The sequence below is a fragment of the Thamnophis elegans genome, chromosome 1 (genome assembly GCF_009769535.1).
Source record: "Thamnophis elegans isolate rThaEle1 chromosome 1, rThaEle1.pri, whole genome shotgun sequence".
In the NCBI taxonomy this organism is placed as follows: domain Eukaryota; kingdom Metazoa; phylum Chordata; class Lepidosauria; order Squamata; family Colubridae; genus Thamnophis; species Thamnophis elegans.
In genome coordinates this window covers 7,265,410-7,287,701 of record NC_045541.1, presented here as the reverse complement: position 1 = coordinate 7,287,701, position 22,292 = coordinate 7,265,410, and the positions used below count along the sequence as shown (strand labels likewise).

General features: G+C 41.0%; 1 protein-coding gene across 1 annotated transcript in view; it reads right to left on the bottom strand.

Annotated features, from left to right (window-relative positions):
- The window catches only part of WDR12 (WD repeat domain 12), a 31,636-nt gene that overhangs the window by 6,337 nt on the left and 3,007 nt on the right, over positions 1 to 22,292 (bottom strand). The window contains exons 3-12 of the mRNA XM_032226257.1: positions 20,229 to 20,323; positions 17,651 to 17,757; positions 13,983 to 14,098; positions 11,277 to 11,431; positions 8,851 to 8,896; positions 6,949 to 7,040; positions 4,895 to 5,035; positions 4,683 to 4,788; positions 2,588 to 2,720; positions 1,147 to 1,219 (exon numbers count right to left, since the gene is read on the bottom strand). Of these exons, the coding sequence (XP_032082148.1) occupies positions 1,147 to 1,219; positions 2,588 to 2,720; positions 4,683 to 4,788; positions 4,895 to 5,035; positions 6,949 to 7,040; positions 8,851 to 8,896; positions 11,277 to 11,431; positions 13,983 to 14,098; positions 17,651 to 17,757; positions 20,229 to 20,323 (1,064 nt within the window). The remainder of the gene's footprint in view (positions 1 to 1,146; positions 1,220 to 2,587; positions 2,721 to 4,682; positions 4,789 to 4,894; positions 5,036 to 6,948; positions 7,041 to 8,850; positions 8,897 to 11,276; positions 11,432 to 13,982; positions 14,099 to 17,650; positions 17,758 to 20,228; positions 20,324 to 22,292) is intronic.

Sequence of the window (22,292 nt, the reverse complement as noted above, 5' to 3'; positions counted from 1 at the left end):
GAATATTTTACATGATGCAGAGCTAAACATTAGTTCTGTTCTCAGTTTTCATCCAATTCTATACTTTCTTTTCTTTAAAAAATAAATAATTTATTTATTTATTTATTTCCAAAACAAACATATATTGTAAAAAGTATTATCAGCTGGTTACAAAAAGCTTTTGTGCATCTCTTCCACCGCCATCATATATAATTCATATTAATTCAAATATCTTAACTCAAATATTTACTATATTAACATCATCATACCTCCACTTTTATTTGACTACAGTTATTTAAACATCCTTCATCCTTAAATATACCAAGATTCAATCCATAACCACATGCTGGCATTTCATTTACTTATTTATAAAATCCTCCATTAACATTAAGTCCTCATATCCTGTTTCAGCTAAACATCCATCATATTTAATACCAAAGTTTTCTAATCCTCCCTGTATATAATTTAATATCATTATCCTTTATTTAGCTATATCCTATATCATAGCATTTTCCCCTATTAGTTAAAATTTAACTGTATATAGTTTTTTCTATGATACTTATTTTTGTTATTAATAATCTTTATAGATATTTTTTTAATTTTTTAATTTTTATTTTATCAATTTCATATATACATTCACAATTATATGATCTCATAACTGTTATTAATAATATGTATTTATAACAATTTTTCCCTACAGTTGACAATATACTTGAAGATTGCTTTCTTAACATCCCATAGATCCATCTTATCTTACAACGGTCCTACTTCTTCTTCCCTCCCTCTTTCCTTCCCTCGTTTCTTCTCTCCTACTCCTCTTCCTTCCCTCCTTCCTTCCCTCCCTCCTTCCCCCTTCCCTCCTTCCTTCCCTCCTTTCTTTTCTCCTTCTCTCCTTCCTTTCCCCCTTCCTTTCCTCCTTCCTTCTCTCCTACATTCCCTCCTTTCTTCTCTCCTTCTCTCCTTCCTTCCCTCCTTTCTTCTCTCCTTCCTTCCCTCCTTGCTTTATAGATAGTCCAAAAATATTCCTAACCTTCCCTTCTCATATCCAATTATTACTTATCATAACAACTCAACATTGTATACATTACTATCATTATCAATTTTTATTTAACTATACCTATTACCAATGGATTTAATACTATACTTTCTTGAACTATCAAATCTTACCCCAGCTTCGGTCCACTCCACACAGAAAACTTTGTCTTCGTGAGCCGCCAAGTCATAAAGGGGAGCTTTGCAACTGATGAGATATAGATTATTAAAGCCAGTTTTAGTGTTGTGCTGTTACTTAAGCGGTGTGACACTGATTCTTCTTTGCTGAAACAAAGTTCCCTCTCAATCCATTTCGTCTCCAACTCCCCTTTCTCTAGTTCCTTTTTCTTTAAATGTAAATCTACCAGGACACACATATTGTCCACACATCTGAGATGAAATAAAAATCTTATTTAAGTTGATCTTGACTCCTAATGTTCATAAAGATACGGCATTTTCTGTCCCGTCCCCCCCCCAAATTTCCCAATGTACCATGTAGCCTTTTCAAGATCAGGCAACGGTATGATAGCCTTACAAGTACTTTAGTACTAAATTCAAATTAAAAATATGTTGGATTCTACAGGATTCACAAGTTAAAGTGATTATATCACTTTATTTATTTAATTTATATGCTGCCCATCTCACAGTCACCGGACTCTGAGTGGCTGACAACATCATGTACTGCCACTGCTTTCTGGTAGAGAATTTGGAGGCACAATTTGCAAAATTCACTTGCATGTTCAGATCTAATGGCCCACCAAGAGTATCTGTGAAGTAAGATTCATCAACCAATGAGTGCATTTTAAAATAAGAACTTTCAAAAGTTGTGCCCTTGTGACCTCTAGACTGGATTACTGCAACGTGCTCTACATGGGGCTGCCCTTGAAGAGTATTCGGCGACTTCAGCTTGTCCAGAATGCGGCCGCGCAAGCGATCGTGGGTGCGCCTCGGTTCACCCACGTAACACCTATCCTCCGCGAGCTGCACTGGCTGCCTGTTGGTCTCCGGGTACGCTTCAAGGTGCTAGTTGTCACCTACAAAGCCCTTCATGGTATTGGATCTGGGTACTTGAGAGACCGCCTACTGCCAATTACCTCCACTAGACCAATTAGATCCCACAGACTAGGCCTCCTCCGAATTCCATCAGCCGGCCAGTGTCGACTGGCGACTACCCGGAGGAGGGACTTCTCTGTGGCTGCTCCGACCCTCTGGAACGAACTCCCCGTGCAGATTCGTACCCTCACCACCCTCCAGGCCTTCCGCACAGCCCTTAAAACCTGGCTGTGCCGACAGGCCTGGGGCTAAAGACTCGCTGCCCCACTTCGAATGGTATGATTGTTGTGTTTTTAACTATGCATGGTTTTCTATGTTTTTTGTAACTTTGTTTGTATTTCCCTCCCTTTGAGTTGTGAGCCGCCCTGAGTCCCCTTGGGGAAAAGGGCGGCATACAAATAAACTAAAAAAAAAAGAAATGAAATGAAAAGCTTAAAACAGCGGCTCTTCGTTTTGCATGTCATACAGTAATCTGAAATCATATACAAAATGCAACGAATGAGCAGTTCAGATTTCAGCTTACCTTCGTGTATCCCAGAGTTTGACAACGTTATCTAAAGAGCCAGAGATAAGTTGCTGCTCGTGAGTCGGAGACCATTTCACTGAGGTCACCCAGCCAGTATGTGAGGTGAGAGAAAGTAACACCAAAGAGCCATCTGAAATGAGACAGGTTCAATAGCCACAAGGTAAAATATGGCACATGATTTATAGTTACCAAAAAGAAGCCAAGATAAATGCATACTAGTCATAGAAGCTTGTAATGGTCTTTTTGAGAGAAAAACAAAATGCCAGAAATACAAAAGCTTATTCCTTCGTAGGATTCCGATTTTAGTTTGTTAAGATAGAAGTTGACAGCCAAGAGCCGAGGTGGCGCAGTGGTTAGGGTGCAGTACTGCAGGCCACTTCAGCTGACTGCTATCTGCAGTTCGGCGGTTCAAATCTCACCGGCCCAAGGTTGACTCAGCTTTCCATTCTTCTGAGGTGGGTGAAATGAGGACCCAGACAATATGCTGACTCTGTAAACTGCTTAGAGAGGGCTGAAAGCCCTATGAAGCGGTATATAAGTCTAACTGCTATTGCTATTGGTGTAGTGATGTTGGACTACGGATGGGGAAAGCTAAGTTCTAGTCTTGTTGGCGCTCAGCCAACTGGGTGACAGCCATTCTTTTTCAACCTGTAATGATATGTGGGAAAGACCTTGGGAGAGGAGGATAAGAGATGCTGCCTAGGAAATGTAGCAGATAACAGAATCAGCTAGACAGAAGGATAGGGGAACACAGCCTTAACTACGCTATTTGTGTCCATCATTCCAGAGCTCAGCCGCTCATGAGCTGAACAACTTCCTTCAAAATGTAAACTAGACTGTTGAACTAAAGTGTCATGATATTGATCTGACTATGGAAACAAGACACCTATTGGCCATCAGGAGAGACAGGGGAAACTGCCATATCAGCTTCACTAACATGGTATGACTAGCCGGAATGTTGCGAAGAATCAGGTAGAGTTCTTTCCCATCATCCCAACCCTGACTCTTTGATCTGGAGATGCTAGGATCTTCTGCATGTAAAGTATGTCCTCTATCATTGTGTTTGCAAGAAGGAGCCGAGAAAGCGAGACGAGACCATTACTTTTCTACCACCTCAAGAATGCTACATTATTATTCAAGGAATGAAGCCTTATTAGAAAGCACATACTAATACAATACAATACAATACAATAGCAGAGTTGGAAGGGACCTTGGAGGTCTTCTAGTCCAACCCCCTGCCTAGGCAGGAAACCCTATACCGTTCCAGACAAATGGATATCCAACATCTTCTTAAAGACTTCCAGTGTTGGGGCATTCACAACTTCTGGAGGCAACTTCTGTTCCACTGATTAATTGTTCTAACTGTCAGGAAATTTCTCCTCAGTTCTAAGTTGCTTCTCTCCTTGATTAGTTTCCACCCATTGCTTCTTGTTCTACCCTCAGGTGCCCTGGAGAATAGTTTGACTCCCTCTTCTTTGTGGCAACCCCTGAGATATTGGAACTCTGCTATCATGTCTCCCCTAGTCCTTCTTTTCATTAAACTAGACATACCCAGTTCCTGCAACCGTTCTTCCTATGTTTTAGCCTCCAGTCCCCTAATCATATTTGTTGCTCTTCTCTGCACTCTTTCTAGAGTCTCCACAATGTTTCTACATCGTGGTGACCAAACTGAATGCAGTATTCCAAGTGTGGCCTTACCAAGGCATTATAAAGTGGTATTAACACTTCACGTGATCTTGATTCTATCCCTCTATTTATGCAGCCTAGAACTGTGTTAGCTTTTTTGGCAGCTGCTGCACACTGCTGGCTCATATTTAAATGATTGTCCACTAGGACTCCAAGATCCCTCTCACAGTTACTACTACTGAGGAAGATACCACCTATACTGTACCTGTGCATTTCATTTTTCTTGCCTAAATGTAGAACCTTACTCTTTTCACCACTGAATTTCATTTTATTAGATAGTGCCAAAGCATTCCAAAGCATATGAACTCTGTACAATGCTAAGTCAATTACTCAACTCAATGAGTGACCTTAAACTTGAAAAATCAAGGCACTGAAAAAAAATCTCATAAATATATATTCTACTCACCTTTGCTCCGCGGATCCCATAACCGAATGTGTCTGTCGGTGCTCCCGGAAGCTATACGCCGACAAAGTGGTGAGTAGGCTATTGAATTAAACACTTTGTTTCCTGTCTACGATACCATAAAAAAATGTGATAAGTAGCATTTTATAGAAATCCCCTTTTGGGGAAAAATGAACAAATTAAATGCAGAGAAGTCATGTTAAAGTGGCATTTACCAAAGTGGATTTAAAGCTTCCCGTTTCAACATCCCAAATTTTAATGGTGTGGTCCCATGAAGCACTGCAGATCTCATCTGTATCTGACCAAAGAACCGAAGACACGGATTCTGTATGACCAGAGAGAGTTGCAACAGGAGTCTAGACATGAGGAGTAAAGACCAATTTTTTTTAAAATGGGTTTCTTAAAAGTGGAAAAATCTGATTATCAATTAAAAACTAGATTGGGGAAGTGAACTGGAACGTCCCAGTAGAAGACAATGGCAAAGGGAATTTGAAAACAAATCCAGAATTAAAGGAGCAAAATATAAATATAGATTGGTGGCCATATCTTCAACTACAATCGAGATACAAAAAAGACGTAAAAGAATATGGAATATACACAGAATTATAACAAATAGATAAAATTTTAATTGGCCCAGAAAAGAAATTCATAATAAAAATTTACAAATATTTATTAGAAGTAACATTAGAAGAAGAAAAAGTTAAAGGTTGCATGATAGCGTGGGCCAAAAACTTTGGTTACAACATAGATCTAGTGGATTGGGAAAGAATTTGGAACACAAATTATAAACTAACACGATCAGCAGCACTTAAAGAAAATATATACAAAATGTCTTATCATTGGCATTTATCACCAACAAGATTGGCTAAAATGTACCCAAAGATGAAGCTGACCTGTTGGAAGTGTAAAATAGTACAAGGGACTTATTATCACATATGGTGGACCTGCCCAGAAACACAAAAATATTGGACAAAAATTTGGAAATGGGGGCAAGAAATTACAGGAGAACAGATAAAATACAAACCCGAAATCTTTCTACTGGGAGTAATCAAAGGGAAATATATAAAGAAACTTAAGAACATATTAACACATCTGCTAACTACAGCTTTGCCCAATGCTGGAAACAAAATAATACCCCCTCGGATGAATTAGTGATTAAAAAAAACTTTGGATTGTGCAGAGATGGACAAATTAACACTGAAATTAAAAGAGAAAGAAGAATATTATGAAATTTGGAACAATTGGTACAAATGGCTGCAAAACATGAATAAAATTAATTAAGCCAAAAAACTATATATAAATATATATAGAACTGTGTGTAAAGGTATGTAAATATAGAAGCGAAATATTATATACCTGTACAGGTATGATGACATAACAATGTTGATGTAATGACTGTAAGGTGTTGTAGAAGGCCTCTACACTACACTAGAAGGTGTTGTAGAAGGTGTTGTAGAAGGCCTCTACACTACACTAGACTAGGCCTCCTCCAAATTCCATCAGCCGCCCAGTGTCAACTGGCGACTACCCGGAGGAGGGCCTTCTCTGTGGCTGCTCCGACCCTCTGGAACGAACTCCCCGTGGAGTTTCGTACCCTCACCACCCTCCAGGCCTTCCGCATAGCCCTTAAAACCTGGCTGTTCCGACAGGCCTGGGGCTAAAGACTTGCAGCCCCACTTCGAATGGTATGATTGTTGTGTTTTTTAACTGTGTATGGTCTTTATATTTTGTAACTTTCTTTGTTTCCCCCTCCCTTGAATTGTGAGCCGCCCTGAGTCCCTTTCAGGGAAAAGGGCGGCATACAAATAAAGTAAATTGAAATTGAAATTGAATTGAATTAGAAGGGAAAAAATAATTTAAAAAATCTGCTAAAAAAAAAGATGACAATGGCAAACAACTTCCATAATGTTGCCAAGTAACATGGAATTTTCTAAAAGTTTGAGAGAGATGTTACTTTAGACAGCATTAGCAGAACATATGGGTACATGGGCAGCTGAATAGAACCCCTGGCATGTCTTAGTCGCCGTTACATTCCTGGGGAATTCAGTTATTTAAGTGAACTGAGAATAGAGCATGCCGTGTGAAGTACTGGCAGAACAAAACTGAACTTTTGAGATAAAGCTCTTTGGGAAGTCTTAAGATAATAAACAGCTACAGCAAATTTCATTTTGAAGTCAAGGCCGGGCGGGGGAGGCATCCCTATCAGTCATCAACCCCCCCACATGAAAGACGGTCAGGCCAAGTCTGACTCCAGTCATTCCTGTCTTACTCTCGTTAGTCCCAGCTGCTCGGTTTTTTGCTTTTTCCTTGGTCTGTTCCCCACGTCCTCCATCTCTGCTTCATCCTCTTCATCGGCAGGCACTGAAATGAAAATGAGATAAGACAAAAACAGGGAGGGCAATAACCACACACTCATAATCTCAAATAAACGTAAGTAGCCTAAATTACCTGTGAGTTATTTTTTTTTACCTCTTGGGTTTCAATACATTTTCAAAGCTCATTGCAGGAAATGGAAGAAGAGAAATGATCTGGATCTTTTCTTGGATAGAATTAAGCAGGTGCTCTGTCTATCTCTGTCCACCCTTATCTATCATCTATCTATCTATCTATCTATCTATCTATCTATCTATCTATCTATCTATCTATCTATCTATCTATCTATCATCTATCTATCTATCTATCTATCTATCTATCTATCTATCTATCTATCTATCTATCTATCTATTTTCTACCTACCTACCCATCTATCTACCTACCTATTATCATTTTCTTAAGCATTGTCCTCAACTTTATGGAATGTGGAGGATACTGTATTTTTGGAGTATAAGACGCACCGGAGTATAGGACGCACCCAGGTTTTGAAGAGGCAAATGTAAAAAAAGAGTAGGTAGGTAGATAGAGGGCTAGAGAAGGAGAGAAAGAGAGAGAAATACAGTAGGTAGGTAGGGAGAGAGAGTAGTTAGGTAGATAAAGGGATAGAGAGAGAAAAATAGAGAGAGAAATACAGTAGGTAGGTGGGTAGGGAGAGAGAGAGAGAGAGAGAGAGAGAGAGAGAGAGAGAGAGAGAATAGATTGATAGGTAGGTAGAGGGATAGAGAGAGAGAAATAGAGAGTGATAGGGAGAGAAATACAGTAGATAGGTAGGGAGAGAGAGAGTAGGTAGGTAGGTAGATGTTTCCAGGTGTATTTATCCATGTGACAACCTGTAGCACCTAAAACTTTGTTTCTGCTGAGACAGCACTTGATCAATGTAATTCTCATCAACCTTTCTAACTAAACAACTTTCCGAAAGGGAAAAAAAAGTTTTTTTGCACTCTGCAAACCTCCCCAAAACAGCCTGTTTTTTGCAAAAACGGGCCCGTTTTTTTAAAAAGGCATGAATAGCCTTGGGGGGGGCTTAAAGAGTGCTACTGGGGGTGGGGGGCAAAAACAAGCAAAACAACGGGCCTTTTTTGTGAAAACAGGCCTTTTTCTGTCAAAAAACTTGCATGAATAGCCTTATGGAGGCTTATGGGGCTGGGGTGGGGGGCAGAAAACAGCCCGTTTTTTGCTCCTTTCTGCCCTCCCCAACCCCCAGCAGCACTCTATAAGCCTCCATAAGACTATGCACGGCCGTTTTGGTGAAGGGGCGGGGCTTCAGGAGGCAAAAAATGCTGTATTCGGTGTGTAAGACATACCCAGATTTTCAGCCTCTTTTTATAGGGAAAAAAGGTGCGTCTTATACTCTGAAAAATATGGTAATTCAAATCCAGCCTCTTGAAAAAGACCAACTTGTTTTGTCCAGAAATGTTCTATCTATTTAGTCATGAAATCCACTTTGCTAGTCTTCATTTCTTTATTGCATATATGAGATTAAATGGGATGGAACTAAAGTTGAATTCCATTTATTCAGGCTTCTGAGCATGAAACTGGCTTATCATATGCTTTACAAAATGTGCCATTTTATATATATGGCTGTTTCATACTTTGCAGCTATAGAGTCAAAAGTAGCATCCTATGTGTAGTAATCTACAATTCTGCACTAAAATACTACATTTAGAATTGTCTGCAGACAACAAAGGCAGCATGTTTGTACGATGGAAATACATTCACAATGGTTAGGAAGATGTGTATGCAGGAGGGGTGAAAATGTGGGAAAAAGTAATTCTTGTATCTAAAATATTTCCCTTACCTGCAGACCATATCTTCAGCATCTTATCCCAGGAGCCACTGCAAAACTAATGAAAAGGACAACATTTGAATAAAAATGTAAATATCTGTTGGTTATCACCTTTAAAGCCCTACATGGCTTAGGGCCAGCATACCTGGAAGACCGCCTACTGCCACATTCCTCCCAATGGCCGGTGAGATCCCACAGGGTGGGCCTCCTTCAAATGCCGTCAGCCAGACAATGTCGGCTGGCGGCTCCCCGGAGGAGAGCCTTCTCTGTGGCTGCTCCGACCCTTTGGAACGAGCTACCCCCAGAAATCCGGACCTTACCCACTCTCGTGGCCTTCAGAAAAGCTGTCAAGACCTGGCTATTCCGGCAGGCCTGGGGCTGTTGACCTCATTGTTGAGGTCCAGCCCCGATCATAACGAATGTGTGCGTGTTGATTTTAACCTGTTTTTATTTTCATTTTTTATTATTTCTATTTTTTCTTTCGTTGTAAGCCACCCAGAGTCTTCCGGGATTGGGCGGCCTATAAATCGATTAAATAAATATCTGATTTGATCTGATTCCAACTAAATTAATACCCTTGTGTTTAAGCCAGATTTGCACTGAATCTAGGGCAAGGTCCTCATCATCAGCTCTCCCTACTTGTCTAACCTGCCCTGGTAGAGTTGTGGCAGCAGCAGAGACGTTGCCCATGGCAGAAAAATATTCTCAGTGACCCCAACCACACTGAATGCATAGAAACATCCAGGATCTTATGGTCTTAACATGTAAAATCTCTGCTGTCACAATGTTCCCAAACCCAACTGCCCCCATTATTTCATCAATCCAACTCCACCTCAAATCAAGAGATTGCAGCGTCATCAACAAATAACAATGCAATTAATACATGATATGACAGGAATGCCTACGCCCGTGATGGCAAACCTGTGGCACGCGAAGCCGGCTGACTTCAACCTTCGTTTTGGGCCGTTTTTTGCCCTCTGGAGGCTTCACAGAACCCTCCAGAGGGCAAAAAACAACCCAACGCACAAACCAGAAATTCGGGAACAGACTTCCGGTTTGCACGTTGGGCCGTTTTTCTCCCTCCGGAGGCTTCAGGGATGCCTCCTGAAGTCTCCAGAGGGCCTCCGGGGGGCGGGGGAGGCTGTTTTTGCCCTCCCCAGGCTCCTAGAAAGCCTCTGGAGCCTGGGGAGGGCGAGAAACAGGTCCATCATGAGCCAAAAACGGGAGGGAGGATGGGGGTTGGCGCACATGGGTGCGTGTGGTCGCGTATATAGAATTATGGGTGTGGGCATGCCCGCACACAACTCCCCTACACTCCTCCCCGCTTTTGGCATGCGCTGGGAAAAAGGTTAGCCATCACCTGCCTAGACATTCAAGGATGAAAGAAAGGGAGGCCATAAAACCAGCATCATGTTGACATATATACACACCCCTCCTTTCTCCTATCTGAACCTACAATCCTCTAGTCCTAATCCATCCGTTTTTGCAAACTCTTTTAACAACTATATTTCATTAAATCCTTGAAAGCAAATGCATTTAAAGCCCTTGGCAGTTATATCTGATTTTTTTTTTTTTAAATGACATCCTTAGGAGTACTTGGAAAAAAGTCAGTTAGAGGGCCCAAGGCAAGCTATCATCTTACAAGACCTGTGATGGAATGTTACTTAGATCAGGGATCTCCAATCTTGACAACTTTGCGACTTGTGGACTTCCAACTCCCAGAGCGAGAGACAATGCAGTTTAAATAGTTTGTGTGAGAGAAAGAGGGTTCAGATGAGTCCTCCCTAATAGTTCCCAGGAGATATGATTTATGATGCAAGTAGTTTGGGAAGATTTTTGTTGATAAGTGAGCAGCAATAAAGACATCTGCTCACAAGAATCACAATGGGTCTATCTTAGTTTTCAGAGCCTGACAAGGCCCGTGACCCGTCAAAACCACGCTCGACTAAGCCGCGCCCGATTAAACCGCGTCGCTGACGTCATCAACAGGGCGACAACAGCCAGCGCGGGGAAAGAAGGGCGCTTTAAATAGCGCTTTGAAAGCAAGCCGATTCAACTTAAGGTCAGGGTTAGATTTAGGGTTAGGTTTAGGGTTAGGGTTAGGTTTAGGGTTAGGTTAAGGGTTAGGATTAGGGTTAGGTTAAGAGTTAGGTTTAGGGTTAGGTTTAGGATTAGGTGGGTTAGGTTTAGGTGTTAATTTTAGGTTTAGCGTTTACAGCGTGCTTCTGTCTCCGCGCTGTTGTCACCCTGTTGATGATGTCAGCTACGCGGTTTCGTCGAGCACGGTTTAGTCGAGCGCGGTTTTGTGGTGGAACCGACAAGGCCATGTTAGGAGGTTTTGATTGGAATGTTCAAAAGAACTGCAGTAGTGCTTACTGTACAACACACCTGTCCATTTTTTAGAACACGAGAGCAGAGGAGGAAGGCATATAACTTACTTTGGTCCTTGAACTATCCACAGCTACAGATTCTACACTTCCTGCGTGGCCCCTGCAGCAATGAAGAGCCCTCACTTTGTTCCTTTCCACATTCCATTCCCAGAGCAAGATAGTCTGGTCCATAGAGGCACTGAGCAGCAAGCATGACAAGCTGTCTGAAGAATACAGGCAAGAATAGAAATATTGTATACTAAGCATTTCCTAAACCAATCATCCAATTTCATTCTACCCCAGAATCAGGTAATAGGATAAAAAAAAAAAAAAGCAAAACTGTACATCAAAACCATAATCAGATTTAGGGTATTTTAAATGGGACACTCTACTACACCTAAAGGAAATATAATACATGCATTTTAAGGAATATGAAGATCAGTGATAATCCATAAGTACTGATTACTATTGCATGAACCAATAATCCTATACAAGTATTATCTGTATGAAAAAGTAATAGGAATCCATGGCACGACAAAACCGCGCTCGACTAAAGCGCGCCCGATTAAAACGCGTCGCTGACGTCATCAACAGGGCGACAACAGCGAGGGCGGAGAAAGAAGGGCGCTTTAAATAGCGCTTTGAAAGCAAGCCGATTCAACTTAACGTAAGGGTTAGGTTTAGGGTTAGCTTTAGGGTTAGCTTTAGGGTTAGGTTAAGGGTTAGGGTTAGGTTTAGGGTTACGTTAAGGGTTAGGGTTAGGTTTAGGGTTAGGATTAGGTTTAGGGTTAGGTTAAGGGTTAGGTTTAGGGTTAGGTTAAGAGTTAGGTTTAGGGTTAGGTTTAGGATTAGGTTTAGGGTGGTTAGGTTTAGGTGTTAATTTTAGGTTTAGCGTTTACAGCGTGCTTCTGTCTCCGCGCTGTTGTCGCCCTGTGATGTAAGCTACGTGGTTTTGTCGAGCGCGCTTTAGTCGAACGCGGTTTTGTGGTGGAATCATAGGAATATATTGGATTCTGAGATTCGTTTAACCTGCCTGTTAGGTCATACAGCTCCTCTTAGCCCTTGAAGGACAACCTCTTAAGACAGAGATTGCCTATGTTTCTAAAGGTGAAATCTAGATGTTGCTTTAAAATCCAGTTGTTTTTTTATTTTACTTTTCAGTAACCTTAAGGAATCCGGCTACTAATATTCCTTTGCATCTTGCTGAAATGCCAACATGGATCAATGTTGCATAAACTTATACTACTAAGAACACAACACTTTCTAGCGCCGTAAATTAGAGATACAGCCCCACTGCCACATCCATATCTCGTGACCTGACAAATGCGCGCTCGACAAAAGCACGCCGATGAAACCGCGGCGAGAAAACCGTTACGTCGAAATCGCGCCGACAACAGCGCGCTGACAAAAGCACGATTACGGTTAAGGTAAGGGTTAGGTTTAGGGTTAGGTTTAGGATTAGGGATAGGGTTATTACGTTGTTTTCACGTTTGTTGATGGCACGCTTTTGTCGGTGCGCTGTTGTGGGCGCGATTTCGACATCGCGATTTTCTCACCGCGGTTTTGTCGGCGCGCATTTGTCGGTGAACCCCACATCTATGTCAGAAGCACAGCTGAAGGATAAAAGCCAAAAGCCAGTCAAACATCCTCTTTTATACTAAGGCTGGGTCCCTTTCACTAAATCTAGAGCAAAAATGAAACCACATTTTAATGCATTTTAAAATAGCATGTAGCTCAGCCTTAAATAACATCAACCTTTCTCCAGTTTCATCAATTGTCTCTCAAAACAGGAGAGGCCAGGAGAAACATCATGACTTCAGGTAAGCCAAAGTCGGAAGCCTCTCGTACTTCTTGTTCCTGATATGTAAACAACATCAGGACAAAATTAACACAGTCCAGTCAAATCTGTGAAAGACGTGGATGCTGCAGATCTCCTCCTCCAAAAATGCCTTAACAAATTTGAAGGAAATAATTTTAAACTGAAGATTTAACAACAAAGAGACAGCCATTGCCTAGTGATAATCAAAACAGTAGCAGCAACAATAAAAAATAAACAAACCCTGAGCTGACTATAATTATAAATCTTCTGGAACAAATTAACTCTCCTAAAATGACTCTCTTAAAGAATGAGGAAATCTTCTAGAACAAATTAACTCTCCTAAAATTCATATAAAATATTTTTAATCATATTTTATTAGTAAATTTCGGGAATAATTTTATTCAATCCCGTATTTAACTATTTTTTCTCTCACAGAGAATCAGATGTTTTAAAGCCCTACATGGCCTAGGACCTGGATATCTGGGAGACCGCCTCTTGCCACATACCTCCCAACGGCCGATAAGAACTCACAGACTGGGCCTTCTCCGGGTGCCATCGATCGGACAATGCCGGCTGGCGGCTCCTCGGAGGAGGGCCTTCTCTGTAGCTGCTCCGGCCCTGTGGAACGACCTACCCGTAGAGATCCGGACCCTTACCACTCTCCCGGCCTCCCGAAAAGCCACTAAAACCTGGCTATTCCGGCAGGCCTGGGGCTGTTGACTTCAGGAATGAGGTCCAACCCCACCCAGATTGAGTGTATGGTACGTTGTTTTTAAATTGTTTCTTTTTAATTGTTCTTTATTTTAACTTCTTATATTAACTTTTTCCGTAAGCCGCCCGGAGTCCTACGGGATTGGGCGGCATATAAATCTATTAAAAGATAAAGTTAAATAAAAGTCTATAACAAGATTTTGGAGGAGATCTATTTTGCCCAACAGACAATGAACTTTACTTACCTTTTTTAACCCAAGCTACGTCTTTGACCACATCTGTATGCCCAACAAGTGACATGATCGGTTTGCCTTCTACTGACCAAATCCGGGAAGTCTGATCGTAGGAACCAGTCAAGATCCTATGGAAGTCAGAAGTAAAGAACATTCCTGAAGGTGTGCACTGCAGTTTTGCCTCTTAAAAATTTCAATTATACCCACTGAGCATAACTTTCAGAGTCTGTTCAAAGCCGTATTTTGTAAATGTGATGCCAAGATGTGACGGGTAATGAGTTATAAACACTGTGCCTAGTTCAAAGCAACCAGCATTCCGGTTAAGAGCCGAGGTGGCGCAGTGGTTAGAGTGCAGCACTGCAGGCCACTTCAGCTGACTGTGATTTGCAGTTCAGCGGTTCAAATCTCACCGGCTCAAGGTCGACTCAGCCTTCCATCCTTCCGAGGTGGGTGAAATGAGGACCCAGACTGTGGGGGCAAGTTGCTGACTCAATTTGCTAAAAAAATTGTAAACCGCTTAGAGAGGGCTTAAAGTCCTATGAAGTGGTATATAAGTCTAATAAATAAATAAATAAATATAAATAAATTCCCTCATTTTCTTCTAGAAAAATATAGCTAGTCCCCAATCATTCTTATTGTCCGTATAGCCCATGGGCCGTCAACCTGGTCCCTACCGCCCACTAGTGGGCGTTTCGGGATTCCAGGTGGGCGGTAGGGACTTCGGAGGTTAAAACCTCCTTTTGAGCGAGTGCGCAGTTGCAAAATAGGAGAAGCAAACACGTGGGAAGGGGAGGAGGGGGATAGCAGGGACAGGCAGAAGCCGACCAGAGCAGTTGCAAAATAGGAGAAAGAAAAGTTATAGGCAGGAGAGAATTGTTGTTGGCTAATAATAATAAGTGGGCTAACTAGCTCAGCCTTACTTTTGTACATTGCCCTAAGGAAGGTAAAAAAAGGAGATAAAAAGGAAAAGATTAAAAAAATTAACAAAAAAGGGAAGAAAAATAGAGAAAATAAAGGAGGAGAGTAAGCAGTGTTTAGTCTGGCTCATAAAGTTAAAAACATTATAAACATGCATAAAGTAGAAATAAAAAGATAAATGTACGTACATTTCTTTTTTTTAAAAAAAAAGACCCTGATGTCAGCCTCTGCATTGCTATCGCTTCGGCTGCCATGAAACGGGGAGGGAGGGCATGGTATTTGGGAGGGGTTACTCATTGTGCTGGAGGAAGGTTCTGGACTTCACCGACTGATCGGACTACGCATGCGTGGGTGTTTCCCGCCAGGACTAACGGCACCGACATTCCATCTTCGTGATGCCTTTTGAAGTTATCTCACACCTGACACTTGCAAGAATTATGATTGGACTGGGACTGTGATGCCAAGGGGTGGGGAATGGGCTATTCTATATATCAATCGCTTTCGCGCCTTAATATCCAGACTTCGCTATGCATTGCCTTTAATCATTCTTAATTAGTAAAAGTACACCTGATTTCCACGCATGGAGTCTCGTGGTCTTTCTTTCCTAATTAATTAATGAAGAGGAGCTGACACCTCCTTTCTAAAAAATATTCCGCACTTGCGCAAAAACTGGTGGATGGTAAGGAAATTTTTCCATCAAGAAAGATCCATTAGTGGGCAGTAGGTAGAAAAAGGTTGACTGGTATAGCCATATAGCAACCATTACAGTTTACTTTGTGAATGCCATGTCAAGGTGTTTATGAGGTTCAAACACCTTTCGCACTGTTTAGAAATGCCGTATTTGAAAATGAAAAACTGATACATCGATGAATTGAATACTTTAGAATTTTTTGTTTTAAAATGGATAAGGATAACAAGGATTTTATGTATACTTGATAGAGGATTTGGTGATATAATGTATAACCCTAAGAATATATTACAAGGATATCTTGTTGTTGATAAATAATTTTAATAAGGGAATAACTAAAAATTGGTATATATATGTAGTGACAATTTAGAATATTTTGTTGAAAAATGAAGGAATAAGATCTCTGTTTGAATGTATGAGGACAATAATGAACATAAGCATACCCGATAGTTGATTGGTGGAATTATGCATAATTGAAAATAGTGACATACAAATATAAATGGTTGGTGATTTTTTTTTTCATATTGGGATCTGTGATTACATAAAGGTATACTGTTATCAAATGGACAATTAAGAATGTAGGGGAATTAGGTTTATTGGGGAAAACAAACAATAATACTAATTGTAATTGAACATATACTGTACAATGAAAGTGAGATATTTAGTGATACTAGATGAAAAATCTGTGATGGTAAATGTTATTCGAGAACATGGATGTAACAACACTTGTAACCAAACGACATGCTGTAGGTGATGATGGGTTTTTTTTTCTTTTTTGTGTTTTTTGTTTTTCTTTTGTTGTGTGTGTGTGTGTGTTGTTTGTTTAATAAAAATTAAAAAAACATTTAAAAAAAGAAATGCCATATTTGTGATTTGTTACCAAAAGCAATTTAAGTCAGGCCAGAACTTGGCTATTACAAATCTGAAAATTTACTGCCAACTCCACCCCATACCCATTCATTCTCCTATTAATTTACGAAGGAAAAAGAAAACAGAAAATCATGGCAAAAGATTCTGTGACAAAAAGAGCCACTAACATAACATAGCAATAGCAATAGCAGTTAGACTTATATACCGCTTCATAGATCTTTCAGCCCTCTCTAAGCGGTTTACAGAGTCAGCATATTGCCCCCAACAACAATCCGGGTCCTCATTTTACCCACCTCGGAAGGATGGAAGGCTGAGTCAACCCTGAGCCGGCGAGATTTGAACAGCCGAACTAGCAGTCAGCTGAAGTAGCCTGCAGTGCTGCATTTAACCACTGCGCCACCTCGGCTCTTGCATGGCTAATATACCCACTCAATTTAAAGCAACAGTACAGTCATTTTGGGGATTTGTCTGAAAAGAATGGAAGGAGCTTATTGTAATTTAAGCTTTCTAGCCTTACTTTTGAGGCCTCAAATTTTTCTACCATAGCAGTTGTATATCTGGAAAAATCATTTTAACCTTATTGGTGACGCCATTTGATTTCATTGCTTCTTTATTATTTTTCTTTTAACGTCCTGGTAATCTCTTGCATCGGGGTGGAATCGGGGCAACTAAACAGAGTTCATGCCTTTACTGGCCGGATGCCCTTCCTGATGCCTACATGGGAGTTCGCAGCAGACAATTATTCACTGCGTCCAGAGAGAGAAATACCTGCTGCTATCCAGGATCAAACTCATAGCTTCCTGATTCTGCAGCGAGATCTCTAACTCTAGGCCATTGCCCTGCTCAATTTTGATGCTATTTCTAAATAGCAGTGAAATTTCTAAATAATAGAAATTTTCTTATTTTGCCTGGCCATATTAGTGTAGGAGGATATACCTTCATTGAATGCATCACTTACCTAAAACCCCGATGTAGGGAAGAAAGATGGATTATAAGAATTTCTGAAAGAAGCAACAGTCCCTCAGAGAAATTAAGTCTTAAAACAGATCTAAAATGTTTGGCAAAGGACAACGGCAATACTAATATAGCTGATAAGAGCATTTCATTCCTAAACTATTGATACACAGAAGAGAGAAAGGGGCAAGGAAAGATGGGTAATCCTAAATAAATAAAAAAGCCAAAAGCAAATTTAAAAATCTCTTGCCATTCTTCTGTAGCTTCAATGGAACTGATCCAGTCATCATGGAGCATACATTCTTCAGGCTGGGGTGCTGTATACTTCTCTACATATTCAATTTCTACTACATCTTCCTGTACACGGAAGAAAGAAAGAAAAATCAACTACTGTACTATAAAACAAAATCTAGGAGATAAGAATTAAGCATACAGTCCCACTTCCTAGGAATGGAAAGCATGTTGCTGTATTAAATATATCCCATCAATCCTAACCAACATGGCCAATGCTTAGAAATGCTGGGAGGTTTTATCATCATCATCGTCATCATCATCATCATCATCTAGAAAAGGACAAGTTAGCAATAGCAGTTAGACTTATATACCGCTTCGTAGGGCTTTCAGCCCTCTCTAAGCGGTTTACAGAGAGTCAGCATATTGCCCCCAACAATCCGGGTCCTCATTTTACCCACCTCGGAAGGATGGAAGGCTGAGTCAACCTTGAGCCGGTGAGATTTGAACCGCCGAACTGCAGATAGCAGTCAGCTAAAGTGACCTGCAGTACTGCACCCTAAATTTACGGCCCCCTGTTGCAGTTCAATACTATCAAGGGACTATATTTCCAAATCAACAAGCCACTGCCCATTCACTCATCCATTGCATTTGAATTCTAGAACCTGTCAATTCCATGGTGGAAATCACTGAGTTAGAATCAGAAAAGTAGTATAAACTTTCTACTGGTCAAAAATACAGTTCAATGTATAACCTTAAAAAAGTTACTTCTTACAGTCATTCACTTTTTATTACACTGTTTTTGAGTTTGGGAAAAGTTGGACAGATGCTGTTTGTATCGAGTTTTGTCTTCCATCAGCATAATGGGTACAAGGGAACAGATGTGATTTTTTTTTCCTTCCTTCCAAATATGCTCCAGATAGTTGGGGGCGGAGGTGGGTTCCTACCAGTTTGCACCAATTCGGTAGAACCGGTTCGTCAAATCTACTGAACCGGTTAGAAGAGGTTCCACCAGTGGACCCGGAAAGCAGGCCACACCTACAGAAGAGGCTCCAAAAAATTTAGAAACCCACCACTGCTACACACACAGACACACACACAGATTGACAGAGAGAGAGAGAGAGAGAGAGAGAGAGAGAGAGAGAGAGAGAAAGAAAAAAGAGTGAGAGATAAAAGAAAAAAGGGACAGAGAGGCAAAAGGAAGGAAAGAGAAAGAGAGAGAGAGAGAGAGACAGAGAAAGAAAGAAAACACATGGCCGGCAAGCCACTCCTACCAGGTCACATGGCTGGCAAGCCACTGCCACAAAGAAGGTCACACCCACAGAATAGGTTCCAAACTTTTTTGAAACCCACCACTGGTTGGGGGGCACTTTTGTATAGGTCTGGGTGGTGCTGAGTATGAGAAGGTAGGAACTCTGCTGCTGGGCATGTTAAATCTATTCACCTGAGACTGAATCTTACACTTTCAAAATAAAATACACATAGTCTTTGCTTAAAAAAATGGTAATAGGCACTGGACCAGTACCCAATTACAATTGTTAAGCAAAAACTCCATTTTAGACTTCCTGTTGGCTTCCCCATTGACTTTGCTTGCGGAAAACCAGCAGGAAAGATTGCAAGTCACAATCACATGACCATGGAATACTCTGAAATCTGGACTGATTGCCAAGCGGCGACAGCACAACCACACGACTGCGGGGATACCGCGGACAACTGTAACTTTGGGGACCGAAAGTGCCAGTAATTCAATGCCATCACAACCTCAATCAGTCACTGAATGAGATGTTAATAATTGAGGACCACCTGTAGTGTATTAGTCCTAGAGCTGTATGCTTGCAAGTCTTTTAGTTTAAGTCATCATTACAAAGGGCATTACTAGAAGTGGCTACCAATGTAGTTATTAATATAGCAATAGCAATAGCAGTTAGACTTATATACCACTTCATAGGGCTTTCAGCCCTCTCTAAGCGGTTTACAGAGTCAGCATATTGCCCCTAACAACAATCCGGGTCCTCATTTTACCCACCTCGGAAGGATGGAAGGCTGAGTCAACCTTGAGCCGGTGAGATTTGAACAGCCGAACTGCAGAACTGCAGAACTGCAGTCAGCTGAAGTAGCCTGCAGTGCTGCATTTAACCACTGCGCCACCTCGGCTCTACAATATAAGTCAGTGGTAGTCAACCTGGTCCCTACCGCCCACTAGTGGGCGTTCCAGCTTTCATGGTGGGCGGTGGGGGTTTGCTGTAACTCTGCTTTATAAATTTTATAAAGTAAAGTTACTTCTCTACTTTATAAATCGCCATTACTGTGGAACCGGTGGGCGGTTAGAAAATTTTACTACTAACAGAGATACAAAAGTGGGCGGTAGGTATAAAAAGGTTGACTACTACTGATATAAGTGAATATTGGTTGACACTATGTATCTCTACAATGCATGAAGCAGAGATTAAAAATAAATAAGTAGGCAGCATACCCATTAAAGTCTTCCATGTAGCTTCTAGGAAGAAAATGACGCAGCACTTTTAAAAATACATTTATGAGAAATGTTTAAAATTCATAACATTCACCTGTCTTCAAAAAACATTAAAATGGCTTACTGTTGAAATGTTTTCCATTTCCATGTGTTTGACCAGAGACATACGCAAGAACTGTCCTTTGACAAGGAAGTCAAATTCCACATATTTGTGATCGTCTAGAAACAAATCAAAGATATCAAGTTACATAAGTTGCAACTTACATTAAGAGCAGAGTTGGAAAATGGATACTACAGCTGCACTGGCTGCCTATTGGTCTTCGGATACGCTTCAAGGCGCTAGTCGTCACTTATAAAGCCCTTCATGGTATTGGACCTGGGTACTTGAGAGACCGCCTGCTGCCAATTACCTCCAACAGACCGATCAGATCCCACAGATTAGGCCTCCTCCGAATTCCATCCACCGGCCAATGCCGACTGGAGACTACCCGGAGGAGGGCCTTCTCTGTGGTGGCTCCGACCCTCTGGAACGAACTCCCCGTGGAGATTCGAACCCTCACCACCCTCCAGGCCTTCCGCAAAGCCCTTAAAACCTGGCTGTTCCGACAGGCCTGGGGCTAAACAGCTTTTGCCCCCCCCCCCCTCGAATGGTATGGTTGTCGTGTGCTTTTAAATTGTGTATTGTCATGTTCATCTTTTTTATCCCTTGTCTTTACCCCCTTCCTGGACTTGGATTGTGAGCCGCCCTGAGTCCCCTTCGGGGAAAAGGGCGGCATATAAATGCAATAAATTCAAATTCAAATTCTAAGATATAGTCTGTCTTTTGTTGTTCTTGAATAGCCATCTTTTCTTTAATAAGTTTGCTCTCCAGACCACTAGTAATATTACCAATACAGATAAAAGGGAATGCAGATTTTGGGTTTGTTTTTTTTCCAATCACATGTATCGGTAGACTCCTTTACAAAATATTTTACTTGCTCTGGATTGCTTTGTGAAAACAATAATGAGAACAAAAGCATCCGGGGAGAGAAAGAATTTTTTTAAAGTTTGCTCTCATTTCAAGCAAATGAATATTCAACCATAGGCAAATACTACTATATTTTGAATGGAGTACCCAGCCTGACGTCACTATCCCTTAGTCTAATCTATTTTTCCATACTGTGGGAGACTCCATATCCATATTTATTTTATTTTATTTTATTTATTGGTACGATTTATAGGCCGCCCAATCCCGGAGGATTCCGGGAGGCTTACAACGAAGGAAAAAAAGAAATAATAAAAAAATAAAATAAAAAAATAAAAAACAGGTTAAAAACAACACACATACATTCGTTATGATTGGGGCTGGACCTCAACAATGAGCTCAACAGCCCCAGGCCTGCCGGAATAGCCAGGTTTTAACAGCTTTTCTGAAGGCCATGAGAGTAGGTAAGGTCCGGATTTCTGGGGGTAGTTCGTTCCAAAGGGTCGGAGCAACCACAGAGAAGGCTCTCCTCCGGGGAACCGCCAGCCGACATTGTCTGGCTGATGGCATCTGAAGGAGGACCACCCTGTGGGATCTCACCGGCCGTTGGGAGGAATGTATCCTGGACTGGTAAAAGAAGCATGGGAGATCAACTGTTAAACAATCCAATATGTGGAGATGATTGCCTTTCTCAATGGCTGGCAAACCACGTTGAGAATGCAAATATCAACACAATAATCCTTCCTTAATTAGTGTGAAGCCTGGGTAATGCAACTCAGCACAATTATCATTAACCTGATCCTTCCTTAACAAAGATGAGACAACATCTGGCACGTAGGCACATTCCATCGCTCGCAACATCATCTGGTTGTCTATTAACCCTCTCAAACATAGCTGGATTTTGCCTAGCTAATCCAATCAGTACAAGGATACTTTGATCAATGTATTAGTTTCTGCCACGTAAACTGTTTTTATGACAATAAAAGGAGAGTTCTCACAAGCTGTTGAGAGTGCCTTCATAACCTTCTTCCTACCCGCGTGTATTTTCTTCATCACCACACCACATTATAATCTAGTGCATGGATTACATTATAATCCTTTCTAATTTGTTTGATTAAATAACATTGAATCAGAAAACTCTATAGTAAACAATGTTATCAAAATAAGTTAAGTCTGCATAATTACAAATCCAAAATAAATGTGGTTATTCTATGTTTTTGATAC